General features: G+C 39.0%; 1 protein-coding gene across 1 annotated transcript in view; it reads left to right on the top strand.

Annotated features, from left to right (window-relative positions):
- Positions 1 to 13,769, top strand: part of gbe1b (glucan (1,4-alpha-), branching enzyme 1b) — a 94,881-nt gene that overhangs the window by 58,513 nt on the left and 22,599 nt on the right. The window contains exon 13 of the mRNA XM_042486861.1: positions 7,073 to 7,257. Coding sequence (XP_042342795.1) covers positions 7,073 to 7,257 — 185 coding nt within the window. The remainder of the gene's footprint in view (positions 1 to 7,072; positions 7,258 to 13,769) is intronic.

The following is a 13,769-nucleotide window of genomic DNA, read 5'->3' on the forward strand; positions in this document are numbered from 1 at the left end:
CAAAGGAAGAGAGACAGCAGAAAGAGATGAGCCTTCTTGTACCACAGTATGGTTGGAAAAAATCTTTCCCGCAAAAAGCAAATAAATTATCCAAATTGTTTAGATTACCTTTTAAACCTGTGCATCTGTATCCTATCTGTTACCAGAGAGGCTACTGAGCCAAAGCAACAAAACCCTTTTTTCAGCTTGTTCGTTGCATCGGTTTGGTCAATGACATAAATGACAGTGTTCTCACCTACCTGAAAGAACATGACCAAACACTTCAGAGTTTGTTTAAACCTTTGAAATCTGAACAAATTGGCTTGATTTCTTTCAAAACATGGGAAGAAGGCAATGAGCAATGAAAGAAGAAATTATTCAAAAATGTGCAAGAAATTTGTAAAAAAAAAAAAAGTACAAGAAAATTACCTGAAAATCAGTGTAAAAAAAACCCCCAAAAAAACAAGGACATGACCTTGGAAAAATGCTTAAAAATATAATAATTCTGTAACATAATTTAATACTGTATGTACTTATTATTATTATTTTTAAATCTAGTTTTTACCTATCTTTTGTTGTTTTCCCTATACAGTTTTCCCTAGATTTTTTGAAATACTTTTCTAATTCTATTAATTTCCTGCTATTTGTAGAACATTTCTCACAGGTTGCTCATTGCCTTTTCCCCATGTTCTTGAAAGAAAACATGCCAATTTGCTCAGGGTTCAAAGGTTTAAGTACTTGTGACAGGTGTCTGAAAGCAGTGCAAGAAAATTGATGTTGCTCCAAGTTGCTAAGGGTTAAACCTCAGGAAACAAATTAACTTCTTAAAAAATCCCACATGGTGAGGTCCATTGATGTGTAGAGATTAGGGTGACCAGATCCCAACAAACCAAATATGAGACAAAGAGTTTGTTTGTGTGGGACAATGTGGTACCAATGCTGAGAGCTAGTCTAAAATTTTGATACAATGTCTGTATAGTTTAGAAAATGTTAGTAGTAATAAAGTAATAAAAAAAAAATTTAAAATCTGTTCTGCCCCTTAGCAGCCCCCCTTGCATTTTAAAAGTTACTCACCTTTCACAAAAAGCTCTCATAGAATCACCTTCCACCTGATTACCCAGTGATGAGTAGTTTCCAGGTCTTTGGATTAGGGTGCATTTCGTTTTCTTTTCTGGTAGTTTTTATTATATTACACTTAAATCTGCATAGTTTATGACTTTGTGGTGACTCACAATTTTCCTTGTTGGATGTAGCGTAGCAAAGGAGGTGCTAGATGTCAATCTAACGTCAGCTTTGGCTGCTCATTAAATTTCAAAAGAAAGCAAAACGCTTTTTGTTGATTTAGTTTGTGAGTTTCTTTACTGAGCATTTCTTCAGTCAACATCCACAATGTGTTAAAAACAATTTGCGGTTGTGGGAAACTCTCACTATGCATTGCATTCTGGGACTACAGAGTCCGTTAACAGCGTACTCACAAACAAGCAGATTTCGTTTTCTGATATCAACACACTGCATCCTCCAACCTTGCTTATGATTCATGTGGTGCATGGAGTATGGACACAACTGAGGGTAGACGACACATGACACGTACAGTAACATTTACAGAATCTTCATGAATCTGTTGTCAGTGGCCTATGACATACAACCACCTCTTTGATGGCGTTTTGACGTCTGAACTGTGCATTACACATATTGATCCATCTGTCACTTTTTCTCCACCATAAAATGTTTAATACTTGGCTGTGGCTGCTCTCACTCACACCACCTACACATACTGTATGCAACACAGTGCAACACAGAGAGCACATTTCCCCAGGGCATGTCCAAAGTCATTCTGGGAAATGAAGGAACTCCAAAGTAGCATAGATGTTGTTGATCCAGACTGAGAGTGGATACACCAAAATAGTAAATTATGCATTGAACATCACATATTGATGCCTGACAATGAAATGGTATCTGAATGTGGCTTTTTTTCTCTCCTTGAGAATGAGCTCCCAGAGGTAATCACAAGGCATATTTCTTAGGTGCTACTTAAAGGGAGGAGCTTACAGCGCTGGGTTTGAGAGTATTCTTTTATGCCATTGCTCCCTCTTGACAGTTCTTGATAAGATGTGAATGCTACCTGAATCCAGAGAGTGCAATGCTTACTGTGAGTGCCTTTGTAAAAATAAAAAAAGAAATCGTGTTTCTTTTCTTGAAGGAGGGCTGTCAACTTGTAGCATGTCCTTGACATCTTTCATTCAGCACAATCCTTTGTTTCATACTTGGCTTTTCAAGTGGGTTGTGAATGTAAAAAGTACCTAGTTTTCTATAGTGACTCTATAGTTCTCTGATTACAAGTAGGGCAGATTAGGCCCTATTATCCAGTGTAAAACACAGGTGTAAAGAAACCTCCCAAGTTTTCTTTTCAATCATGCTTTTTTTTTATTTACATGAGAAAAAAAATCTTGTCTACAGCAACCTAAACCATGATCAATAGAGTTACATGTACATATAATGACAGATGACAAGATGGTAAACGTATATTAAAAACTACTCGTGAAAAAAGAAAGAAAATTAAAGTAAAAAAAACTTAATGATTAAATAAGATAAATGCGCAGGATAAATACAATGAACATACAGTGTGTTCAAGGCCATTTTAAGGCATGTTTATCAAATCGTAAAAAAAATCCATAAAGAATAAGATAAAATGATAATACTATAGTATATATTATATATATATATATATATATATATATATATATATATATATATATATATATATATATATATATATATATATATATATATATGAATAATTAAATAAAAATAGATAACAGAAAATAAACTAATACAAGTTTTAAATAAAATACTATACAAAGTCAATATGAAATAAACTATATTTGCAAAGAGACCCCATTTCTTAGTTTAAGATTCATGTTTCTGTACAAAGCTGACATTAACCCTGTGACCTAAGTGTACCGCACAACAGTTTTTACACACACACACACACACACACACACACACACACACATTCACATACACACACTTGTCCCAGTAATGATCTATGCTGGCCAGTTGGGCCTGTTGCACCACTGTCCTACAACAATTTCCCATGGTGCCTCGGTTTGTCTGTCGCAGCGCTGCCTACACCTGGGTCATTTCCACACACCCCAATATCGTTCTAATGCTGATTTAAAATAAGGCTCTTAGTACAATACACATTAGTAACCAAATATTCACTGTGTTTTGTTCAGTATGTGTTTAACAGTATGATTGTGTGGTTGTAGAGCAGTGACGGTGGAAAGCCAAGGAAGACTCTTGGAATGGGCTGTTTCTTCCTCGAGACTGTGAGGAGACCGTGGAGGTTGACACTGTAGGTAGTTCTTCTTGCGGCAGCAGAGAACTCACAAGAACGCCAGCGTCTTTTTGCTTGCGGGCAGTCATGCCTGCCAGACATATGAGGTGCTGACTTGCGGCCAGGGCCATGACACAGCCCACAGCAGCTTTAACATCCCCTGTGAAATTGCTCATTTGCCTTGCTAAGATGGATACAAAAAACAACTCAAAAGTCAAAAATGAGAGCCTTAGCCTTAAAGAGAGTCCTGTCATGATGCCTCACATTTCTTGAGGCACTGAAGTGATGAATAATGGCTCGAAGGTGCCCTCAAGGGCCACAAGGGTCTCAGGCACAAAACACTGGGAAGTTTCACCAACCTTATTCACTCATCAGCATCTCAGAATGGGAAGGACAAGACGGCATTGTCTTCAGTCTCGCCAAGAAAGCGTGGAGTTGTCTTCATCTGCTAACACAGCACAGGGATCTGGAAGGGGACAAGGGACAGCCTTGCCGAACTGCTGCCATACTACAGAGCAGCATGCCTCACTGTGATTGCACTGGAGCTTCATCCATAGTGAATGTGGGAAGCAATTATAGCACTGCTGCCTTCTTGTCATTTGATGACAAAGACATGTGGTCCATACACTCTGGCTGGTTGTTGATCCCAGTGGTAGAATGCTCAGCACTGAGGGGATACTGGTGAGCAAACCAGAACAGGAAGGAGTAAAGAAAAGTAGATGAAGAACAGCGTCATTACTTCCCTCACACTAGCCCCGTTCAGACTTGCTGAGCACACTCAGTGTGGGCAAATTCAGCCTGTGAAAATGCAGACTGGCTATTTCTGGGAGTGATTATCAAAGCCTGTCCATTCCAGATCTGCAATAAAACAGCTGATCTTCTTATTAACTAACAAAATAACCAAGATCATCATGCCAAATTGATCCAAAACCACCCACAGCATCATTTATATACACAGTATACTTTTTTTCTATTCAACAGAAAATTCATACCAATTTTCTGTTTGAGCAAGGTAATACTCCTCCCTCAAAGGCAAGGCTGAAGGTTTTGATTCAACAAAGGAAAGGAGACAAATAGGAAAAGGGGTTTTGGGGGCTCCCAAAACATTTTGAGCCTCAAATACTTAATTTTCTGCGTTCTGGTGGATCTTCATGCACCAATTTATGCTTTTCTCTGTCACTTTATGGTGGAAATGTCTTTAATTTTGTAAAATAAAAGTAAAATTTGCTTGGGACAAATGCACTTGTTCTAAAATAATGAGGTGGACATGTGCCTTGCTCTCCCTCTACACGTGCTCAAAGGAGTTTTGTTATAGCCTCCATTTCTTATTTGTGATTTGTGACCATCATATCTTGGAAATTAACGGCCACACTGTTGTAAAATTTAATGTGTCGATTCACGCTCCCACGAGCAAGAAGTTTAATAATTTTGGTGATCTTTTGACCTTATCTCAGACGCTACCATAAGCAATTTTAATAAAACAAAACAAAAAAATCAAATAAAATTTTACTAGTAGGAGAAATAATCTTATTTGCTTTGCCTACCTTATGACCTCTACTGAAGCACCATCATTACAGAAAGCTTCTCATCTCATGGCCTGTTACTAACAGCCACAAAGTCAGCTGTTCTTATTAATTCTCCCATGATGTCAGAGACTCATATTACCTGTTTGCAACTTCATTTCTTGATAAACTTAGATATGACATCTTTGATATATTAAGAGATGTTTCAACTGTGTTGGAAGCCAGTGTGTTGATGTGGGAGCACTATGATAATCAGGGGCTCAGTGTGATAGTATTCAGAGAGAAAAGCACAAAAAATAAGTCAGTAATAAAAAATTGTCATTTGAAATGTCAGTTGATTACATAACAAATTCCCTTCTAGAGATATATAGCTATAGTGAAACTGTTTTTTGTTCTAAATACTGCACTGGCTTTTTTACAAAGTAAATTTAGCAGATAGATTTAACAGAAAAGAATATATTTTCATTACTTGGCCCCATGAATTGTTTTATAAAAAATATTTGTAACTAAAATTTGATGAACAAGGAAAAACTGTAGTCATAATTTACATGACAGCTTTGAAAATGAGTGCCATATGTCGCTGTGGAGTATTTCCTCTCTGCAGAAACACTTTAAATTTTGACCCTTTTTTTTCTGCAAACAATCAGCCAATAAAAACAGAGCACATAAACACAACAGGTTCAGGTCATTGTCTGTCCATAGTTTAAAAACTCAGTTATTTTGTTGAGTTGAGGATACTGATGGCACTTGGAATGGAGGACTTCTTCATGAGAAGTACTTGAATCATACAATATGCAGTGTTTGACTTTTTACACAGTTTTATAGCTAAACACACTATAGGTCGTGCGCTCAGTGAGATGATTTGCAGGGGAAATATTGATACAGGAATTGCAGATGCACAGTGAATGTGTAGTGTACACATTCCTCTTGTTGGAGTGCTGGGAAGAAAATCTTCCTTTGACTGCCAGCGTTGCAAGTCTGAGGTGTAATTTTCTCCTTTACATTTCAAGTTCAGCTGTGTGGGAGGCTTGTTATTCATGCAGATGTCACAAGAAAAGGCTCTCTCTCTTTCCTTCTCTTCTTCTTTTCTCTCGCTTTGCTTGTCTTTGCTGCCCTAATTCCTCGGCAAGTGCTGCAGTGAGCTCGTTCTGTTGGCAGTCCATGCCTCATTGTTTGTTGCTTCTTTAACACCTACATAATGTATTTCATTAGAATCTGCTGTCAGTCCCTGTCCGTTCCACTTCATCCCATCACTCTGATTTTTTTTTTTTTTTTTTTTAAGGAGGTGGGGGCTCTTAGCACCAAATAAACAACTAGCCTGTATTCTTCTTCTTCTTGTCATGCATCTTCCTCTGTCTCTTGTGTGTGTTTCCTCCTCTGCCGGGAATTCAATTATCCTGGCTGTTGTTTTATGATGTTGTGGTGACATCCGATGACGGATTCATTATCTCATCTCCTGCCGTGACAGCATTGTAGCAACAGGACGGCTGTTTCCTGCATTTCAGCAGTGTGCATTCAGCTTTACATCTGGACTGTATAACTCTCTCCACATTGATTCTGCTCATGGGAAGTTTTTACTGTGGCCCTTGCTGGCTTTAACTCTCAATTAAAAGATGTTAGGAAAAATGAATAATCCTCTGGAGTAGTTACATTAAAAGTACAATAGTTCTGATGACTATGAGAAGGCAGAATAATTCACAAATATAGTTAATGCTTTGATAAACATGAATTAATCACCACTTTCAGTTTTTGTGCCTATTTGTGTCAGACGTGTGAAAAGTCCTCTGCAGTTTCTCCTCATTTCCATTACTGACTTGAAGTTTGCACTCCATTATTGAGGAATAATGTATAATTATATCCTGGTGAATTATATTTGCATATGTTTGGTGAAAAAGAGAAAGTGGGATTTATTTGCAGTGTTTCCACTTGTGTTGGTGTTGTGAAAGGGCAGGGTCCTTGATGACAGGAAGGTTGGCACCAAGGAAAATGTTGCAAAAGCATTTTGTCTGTTTCAATATGGAAAGTACCAACCTCTGCTGGGGGGTGAGGAGAAGGTCGCAGACTAACGCCAACTCTGGTCTCTTTGATGTCTGTCTTTTTTCTCTTGTTAAAATGCACAAAACCTGAAAAGAGGCTTTATATAGCACAGCACCATAGAGTATGCTAATTTGCAGCGACTGTGTGCCTTTGCCTTCATTATGTACATTCTTTAACAAAGCTCTCTGTGTTGCAGGGAATGAGTTTGGGCATCCTGAGTGGCTGGATTTCCCTCGAGAGGGGAACAATCAGAGTTACCACTATGCCCGGCGGCAGTTTAACCTCGTGGATATGGATCACCTCCGCTACTGTCAGCTCTACGCCTTTGACCGCGACATGAACCGTACCGAAGACAAGTACGGCTGGCTGGCTGCCCCACCTGTAAGGACATCACACGCTCACCGTACAGTAGTCTTTGTGCACACACTCTCAATGACAAAAGCACTTAAAAATACAATGTGACATAAACTATTGTTTAGTCACATACAGGATATTTAATAGCTTCTAGTGTCCCAGCCCAATGTGCATAAATTATTTAGCTCATAAAAGATATATTTTTAAAGGAATAAATGTATTTCCAAGCCAACATCTTTACACACCTGCCTGTTTCCACATTGAAGTTCTCAGGCAGATGGAGATAAATGCACCATAAAGAGAGTTCATTTTGGAGATGTCCTGTTTCACTGGCTGCTGTCAAGGTGAACAGTAATAGATTTTACTCTCATTCTGCAGCCTCTCTCTTTGCCTACATTCCAAGCCTATGGGAGAAAAAAAATTATGTTTTTCTCTTGAGGGGCCGGTTACAAAGTAATGGGATAATGCAAATGGAGAGTTTGGCTAAATTGACAGGGATTAGAAGTGAGTCTCTGTAATTGATTCAAAAATACTCTCCCTCACATCCCAGAGAATCTTAGAGCTACTTCACCTTGGTGCGTTACACTCAGACCTGCGAATTTCTCCTCGACAGACAGACAGACAGACAGACAGACAGACAGACAAATGCAGGACATGTATCAGAGAGCATAATTAGAGACATGTCAGGTTCACAAGTATCATTTCTGTATATGGGGCTCTCAATCAGAGGGGCGTTCTGACTTACTGAAACCTCTTACAACGTTTAACAAGCGTATGAAACAGAGTGTTGGAGGTGAGGCAAAGGAAAAGTAGAGGCATGCTGATTTCTGAGCTCCCTTTTTGGGGAAAGGGAGGGAATACTGATCCCACAGGATGCTACTGGCTGGGAAGATGCATACATTTGGCAACAGTGCTAACCTGCTACACACTGAGTGCTGTTTTTCTTTGCCTTTGATATGAGAAATCATGTAGTAAATGCCAGTTCTACAATGCAGACTTAAGACATCATCTGATTTTGTTCTTTCTTTGATTTATTACCTTAAATCATATGTAAAATGATTCGGTAAGATTATATAATGCCATTCTGAAGGTTGTCATTGTGTGTAAAACTCTGGGCAGCTGGGATGTGCAGGGAGCAGGAAGATCATCCATCACAAGGATAATTCTCGAATATTGGGCTTTATTACAGATTCCTCTGATAGCAAGAGTTTACTCTTTTGAAGTGTCTTTCAGCATAACACCAAATTAGTGCAATAGTTTTCTGGAGGGCCAGAGAGGGTGTGCATGTAATTAGATCTCATGTTTTCTTGTGCTGTGATAATGAAATAACAGATTTTAGTTTTGATCACACAAAAAAGTTTTGTTGTAATATTAAGCTGCTGAATAATTATTCTGTGATCATCAGAAGGGGATCATCAGGTTTTGACAGAATGCTGTCAGAATTTCTGAACATGTATTCATGCCAAGATCAACAATAATAAGACAAAGGGGTTTGAAGTGATCCTGAAATAATTAGTTTTCTTTCTTTTAATACAACAAGGTTGTTACCTTTAAATTGGAAAACAAAACTGAAAGGAAACAGAATTCAGAGGGTCTTATCAGGTCATGTAGCCTCTTCTGTTGGCTCCCACAAAGTCCTTCTCAAAGCCACGATGCGCAGTGCAATTGTGGATTAGACAAGGTAAAATCTTTGGTGACGAATCAGTGCTCCTTGATCCCACTGTGAGAAACTGAGTTGTAGATTTGATGACCAAAGTTTAGTTATTTTAGTTTAGTCTTTATGTCAAGAGTTAATCAAGACAAATTAAGGTCAAAACAATTTAAAGTATGTCAGCCCTTAAAGTGTTTCTGGTGATAAACAGACTTGTCATTGTTAGTTTCAGAATGACTCAGTCGTCATTTTCATAGCCAGCCCCTATGTTGTGTAAGCAGCAAATGTACATCATTCACCTATCTGAGAACCCATGGGTGTGTAGGTGTAAAACTGGGGTGTGGTCAGGTACATTGATGGCATACTGCTATTATGAGGCAGCAGAAAGCCATGTGGCCATTGCCTAACAAAAACAGAGACAAAGATAGTAGTACAAACAAAAACAACAAACAACAACACAATCAAGATGATCACCAGACATCTAAACATGGACTTTACGTATTTCATTTTCTTTCATAGTCCTTAATTGTTCCCTGTTTATTAGCTATTATGCCCTCCAACTAAAAGCGATAAATCGATTTTATCAATAATTCGAATTTGTGATTCAGGGCGATTTTTTAAAATGAAAACTGCAATTCTCGCCTCCGCCATACCTTCCCAAAAAAGACAGTCTTGTCATGTTGAACTGGTTTCGATTTGCCGGCGTCAGATTACAAACAAACCACAGTCCTGCAACGTTTATTTAAAGGCTGTTGCAACTAAAGGCAGCAGCGCGACCACTGTGTCAACATCTCAAACAGAGGCAGCATCCGATGCGGACAATGTGTCTCAGAGATGCACAAGGCCGCGTCAGCCCACAAACAGCAAGTAAAAAGCAGCCAACTTTAGTGGAAGCATTTTCCCACTGTGTCCCGTATGACAGGACAGCGACCCACTGCAAATCTGCAATGTTTCCCTACAATGTTATTGAGACTAGAGACCCCCCGCCAGGCCTGAACGTTAGCGAGGTTTGCACAGGACAGCAATGTACACTGTATCTTTCCACTTAGAAGAGCCCAAGTGATTAATTTTGCTATTTTCAAAGACTGACAAAAAGTGTGCATAATAAAAAGAAACATCACACCTGGCTGATCACACAGCTGATTGATAGATCCATCAGAGCAGACTGAGAGCAGTGCAGTGACAGACCTCTCATCTAGCTGCTCTCCTTGTTATCAGGGGCAGATTTAGTTATTTGGGGGCCTGGTGCCCCAGCCCAACTGTCTTGCTTTGATTTCACCCATTCTCTAAGTTGGAGTGATGGTGGGCTGTTGGCAGTTGTGGAAGAAGTTATGCTGTTGTCTAAACCCTCAATGCAGCTAATACAGACAAGTGCAGGTGATGTAGAAACCATGAAAGCTCTTACAGCTGATATAGTTGCGCAGCATATTGCTAAAGATATGAAAAAAAATGAATTCATGTAAAGGTTGGAAGTTTGCACTTAAACCCCAAAAGGGAAATTCAGTTGACTATATTAACACAAGGGAAATTCAGTTTGCCTTCAATTTCTACTGCTAACATCAAATCAATTGTTTTGAGTAATTTCTTCCTCATTTGTAGTTCATTTTGAAAAAGGAAAAAAATCGATTACAATGGTAAATCAGGTTTGGGGTGAAAAAATCTGAGATTTTATTTTTGAGGCCACAATGCCCAGCCTACCTCCAACCTAAAATAATCTTTCAAAAAAGAGAGAAAACTAGGAAATGGCAAACATTATTTTACTTTCGCTCCATCTCTTGGACATCCATTTCTTAATTCTTAAGTGTTTGCGGGCATGTTGTTAACAATAAGGACTGCACAGCCAGCCATTTTTTCAGAGTCATCTAAAACATCACCACATGTGGACAAAACCAAAAGAGCTGCGACATATCTTCATTTCCAATGTTATAGAAGCGACAGTTTTGATAGAAGCTCATAGTTTAGTTGTGTTTCCTCTGTCAAGTTTAAAACAATATGATATATGCTGCAGTGTCATTACTGCTCTTACTGAATTACTCTCAGCAGAAGACTGTTTGCTTCTCCAATTTGCTGAATTTGTCATGTAAATAGCTGTGTGCAATGTGCAAATACACCTGGCATTTAAAAGGAATTGCAGATGACACTAATTAGTTGATAGCATGTATTGCCAAAAACACTCATATGATTGATTAAAGGAGTTAATGCCACTTATTGAGCAAAAGTGGAGTTTGACACGCCCTAAATCCACTTGCACCATGCACTTCAAACTGTGGGCTGTAAATCATTCAACTAGCATACTTTACACACACACACACACACACACACACACACACACACACACACACACACACACACACACATATATTTACACACACACACACACACACACACACACACACACACACATATATATATATATTCATAGGATTATTCATAGGATTTTGATCAATCAATGCACAGCAGCAGACTGGCAACATACTACACACAGATGTGATCCCTTAAATTGTATGTGCTACTGGTTTTAAAAGACAAGCTAGAGAGAAACATTTTTTAAATTCTTACATTAGAAGTGACAAGATGGAAGAGGTTGAGTCAGAGTAGACACATGAATCAAAATATGAATTATTTAAACTTTAACTTCACCAGACTGAAGCAATAGATAATAAATCAGTTTCTGTAGCTGACCCTGTGCTCCGGTCTCACACAGTGCTCGGAATCAGCAGAGACAAAAATGGCTTATTCAGGGATTGATACAGTATCACAAAAAGACTTTGTAGAACATCACTCACAGATAACGCCAATAACTGCTCAGAGATTCTGCTGTAATAACCAGATGAATCTGAATCCTCTGTATAGCTTATCAATGACATTGCAAGGTAATCATGCTTAGTGGGAATATTCTATAGCTTGGTTCAATATTTCACTGTGGTGGGAGGATCCAAGGGCGTTTTGTAGTTAAAATGAGAAGCAGAAGAGGATCAGTCAGCAGCTCTCCTTGATGTCCCAGGTGTAAGTGAACTAAGTGGAAATGGAAACATGCAGGGACTTTGCTTAAAAGTGTGATTTGTGTGCCTCTTTGAAGATGTGCAGCTGTGAGCTTCAAAAGGCCAAACTCTGGACATGAACTGAAGCTCCTCTTAGTGCAGCGATAGCATCATTTGAGGTGTTCCACTCTGAGGAAATGTAAATAAACCAGTACACAGCAGCATGCAGGCTGTGGCACCAAGTTTGTGTTTACACATCATTATACCAGCATTACTATGGGATGCAAAACAATGCAATTACAATACATTGCCCATAATATACCGGTAATATAACTAAAATCTATCTTTATTTGTAATAGTAAAAATTGTCTGTTATTCCCAATATTTAGATTCCTATTTTCATTAGAAATATGAACCACTTTTATTCTAATATTGAGGTCATTGAATTTTACTCTGTGATTTGGTTACATAGCATTCCTGAAACAATCCTTGGTGGAAAGTAAAAACATTATTTTCCAGCTTTTATCCGGCAGCAGTTACATCTTCAAATGTATTTTCAGTGTCTCTTGTCTCCCCTGATACATAAAATGTTTGCCCAAGTGAAACCAACGTTTAAATCCAATTTTTTCACAAACTGTGCCAGTTGCACCTGCAGCTGACTTAACTTACGTTCCAGTGAAGAAAAGAAGCAAAGAGGTGGATCGCAGTTTGTGGAAATATTGGATTTGAACAGTGGTTTCACAAAAGTACTTTCATTCAGAGTGCTCAGGTCACAAATGGGTCTACTGTAGGGATTTACCCTGCTTTCATTTCCTGGCTGAGATTCACCTAAAAGTGTTGTGTCAGGTCAGAATGATGCTGCAGACAGAGACAGAATCATAACTCTTAGATCTAATGTCAGAGTAGGAGACATGCTTGTTTGTATGTAAGGCAAATATTTTTCTCAAAAATTAACAGTTGGATAATAATTTGGATTTTAAAGATGCATTTCACTGCTGGAAAGATGGCCTTTTAAAAAAACAAGGATGTCTATGCAGCAGAAAGATGCAAATACCTCGTGCTAGATGACCAGAGAAAACAGAGAAAAAGGAAACTTTTGCTCAAGAGGTAGAAAACCTACAACTACCAGAATTTAGAGCGTCGTACCAGACCAATAATGCTCCTGCTTGTGGGTGACGCTATGCAAACTTGCACATGTGAAACAATGGTGGCCAGCCGGCGAAAAGTGAGCTAAAACATGTTTCTGAAAACATTTGAGGCGAGAAAAACTCAACACGGTAACAGAATCATGATTTATATTTGATTAACGCTGCTTGGTTTTACAGTTTGATTGGATTTCAGTCCAAGTTTGAGAGCGAGGGAGAGACGGAGGAGTCAGATCTCTCTGTTGCTGCACTTCTATACTCTTTGTGTCCGCGGTGGCGGCATGGGTGGCAGGCAATATGACAAAGAAAGCTTGTAGTTTGAGTAACAGCCCTGAGCCCAAAGCAGTTTCAGCTAGCCACTGGAATTTCTGTTACTCCAAATCTGTGGACTTCTCATGTCGAAACAGACTTAGTGAAAGACTCCAGACTGTCAGCTCAAGCCTTAACCTCCACCCTCTTTGCCGGTCCAGTTGCAGAAGTGCTTATCTTCTCGTTCAGCCGTGAATATGCTGCCCTGAAATTGGCTTGGGGAACAAGACACTAAAAATAGGGGGTTGGGTGACATTGATAATCTCTGCTAATGACACGTTAACAGTAGCTCGCTCCACGGGAGAGTGGTGGCTTCATCATGTGCAGCTGTCTAAAGCTGACAGTGTGTGCCTCGCACTATCCTCGGCCGCTGCTTTCTCCTGATGAGTGCCACCTGAAATTTGATGTGGGAATGTTACTCAGCCTATTTGGAAATGTGGAGTCCGCTGATAT

This window comes from Plectropomus leopardus, chromosome 5, assembly GCF_008729295.1.
Source record: "Plectropomus leopardus isolate mb chromosome 5, YSFRI_Pleo_2.0, whole genome shotgun sequence".
Taxonomy (NCBI): Eukaryota; Metazoa; Chordata; class Actinopteri; order Perciformes; family Serranidae; genus Plectropomus; species Plectropomus leopardus.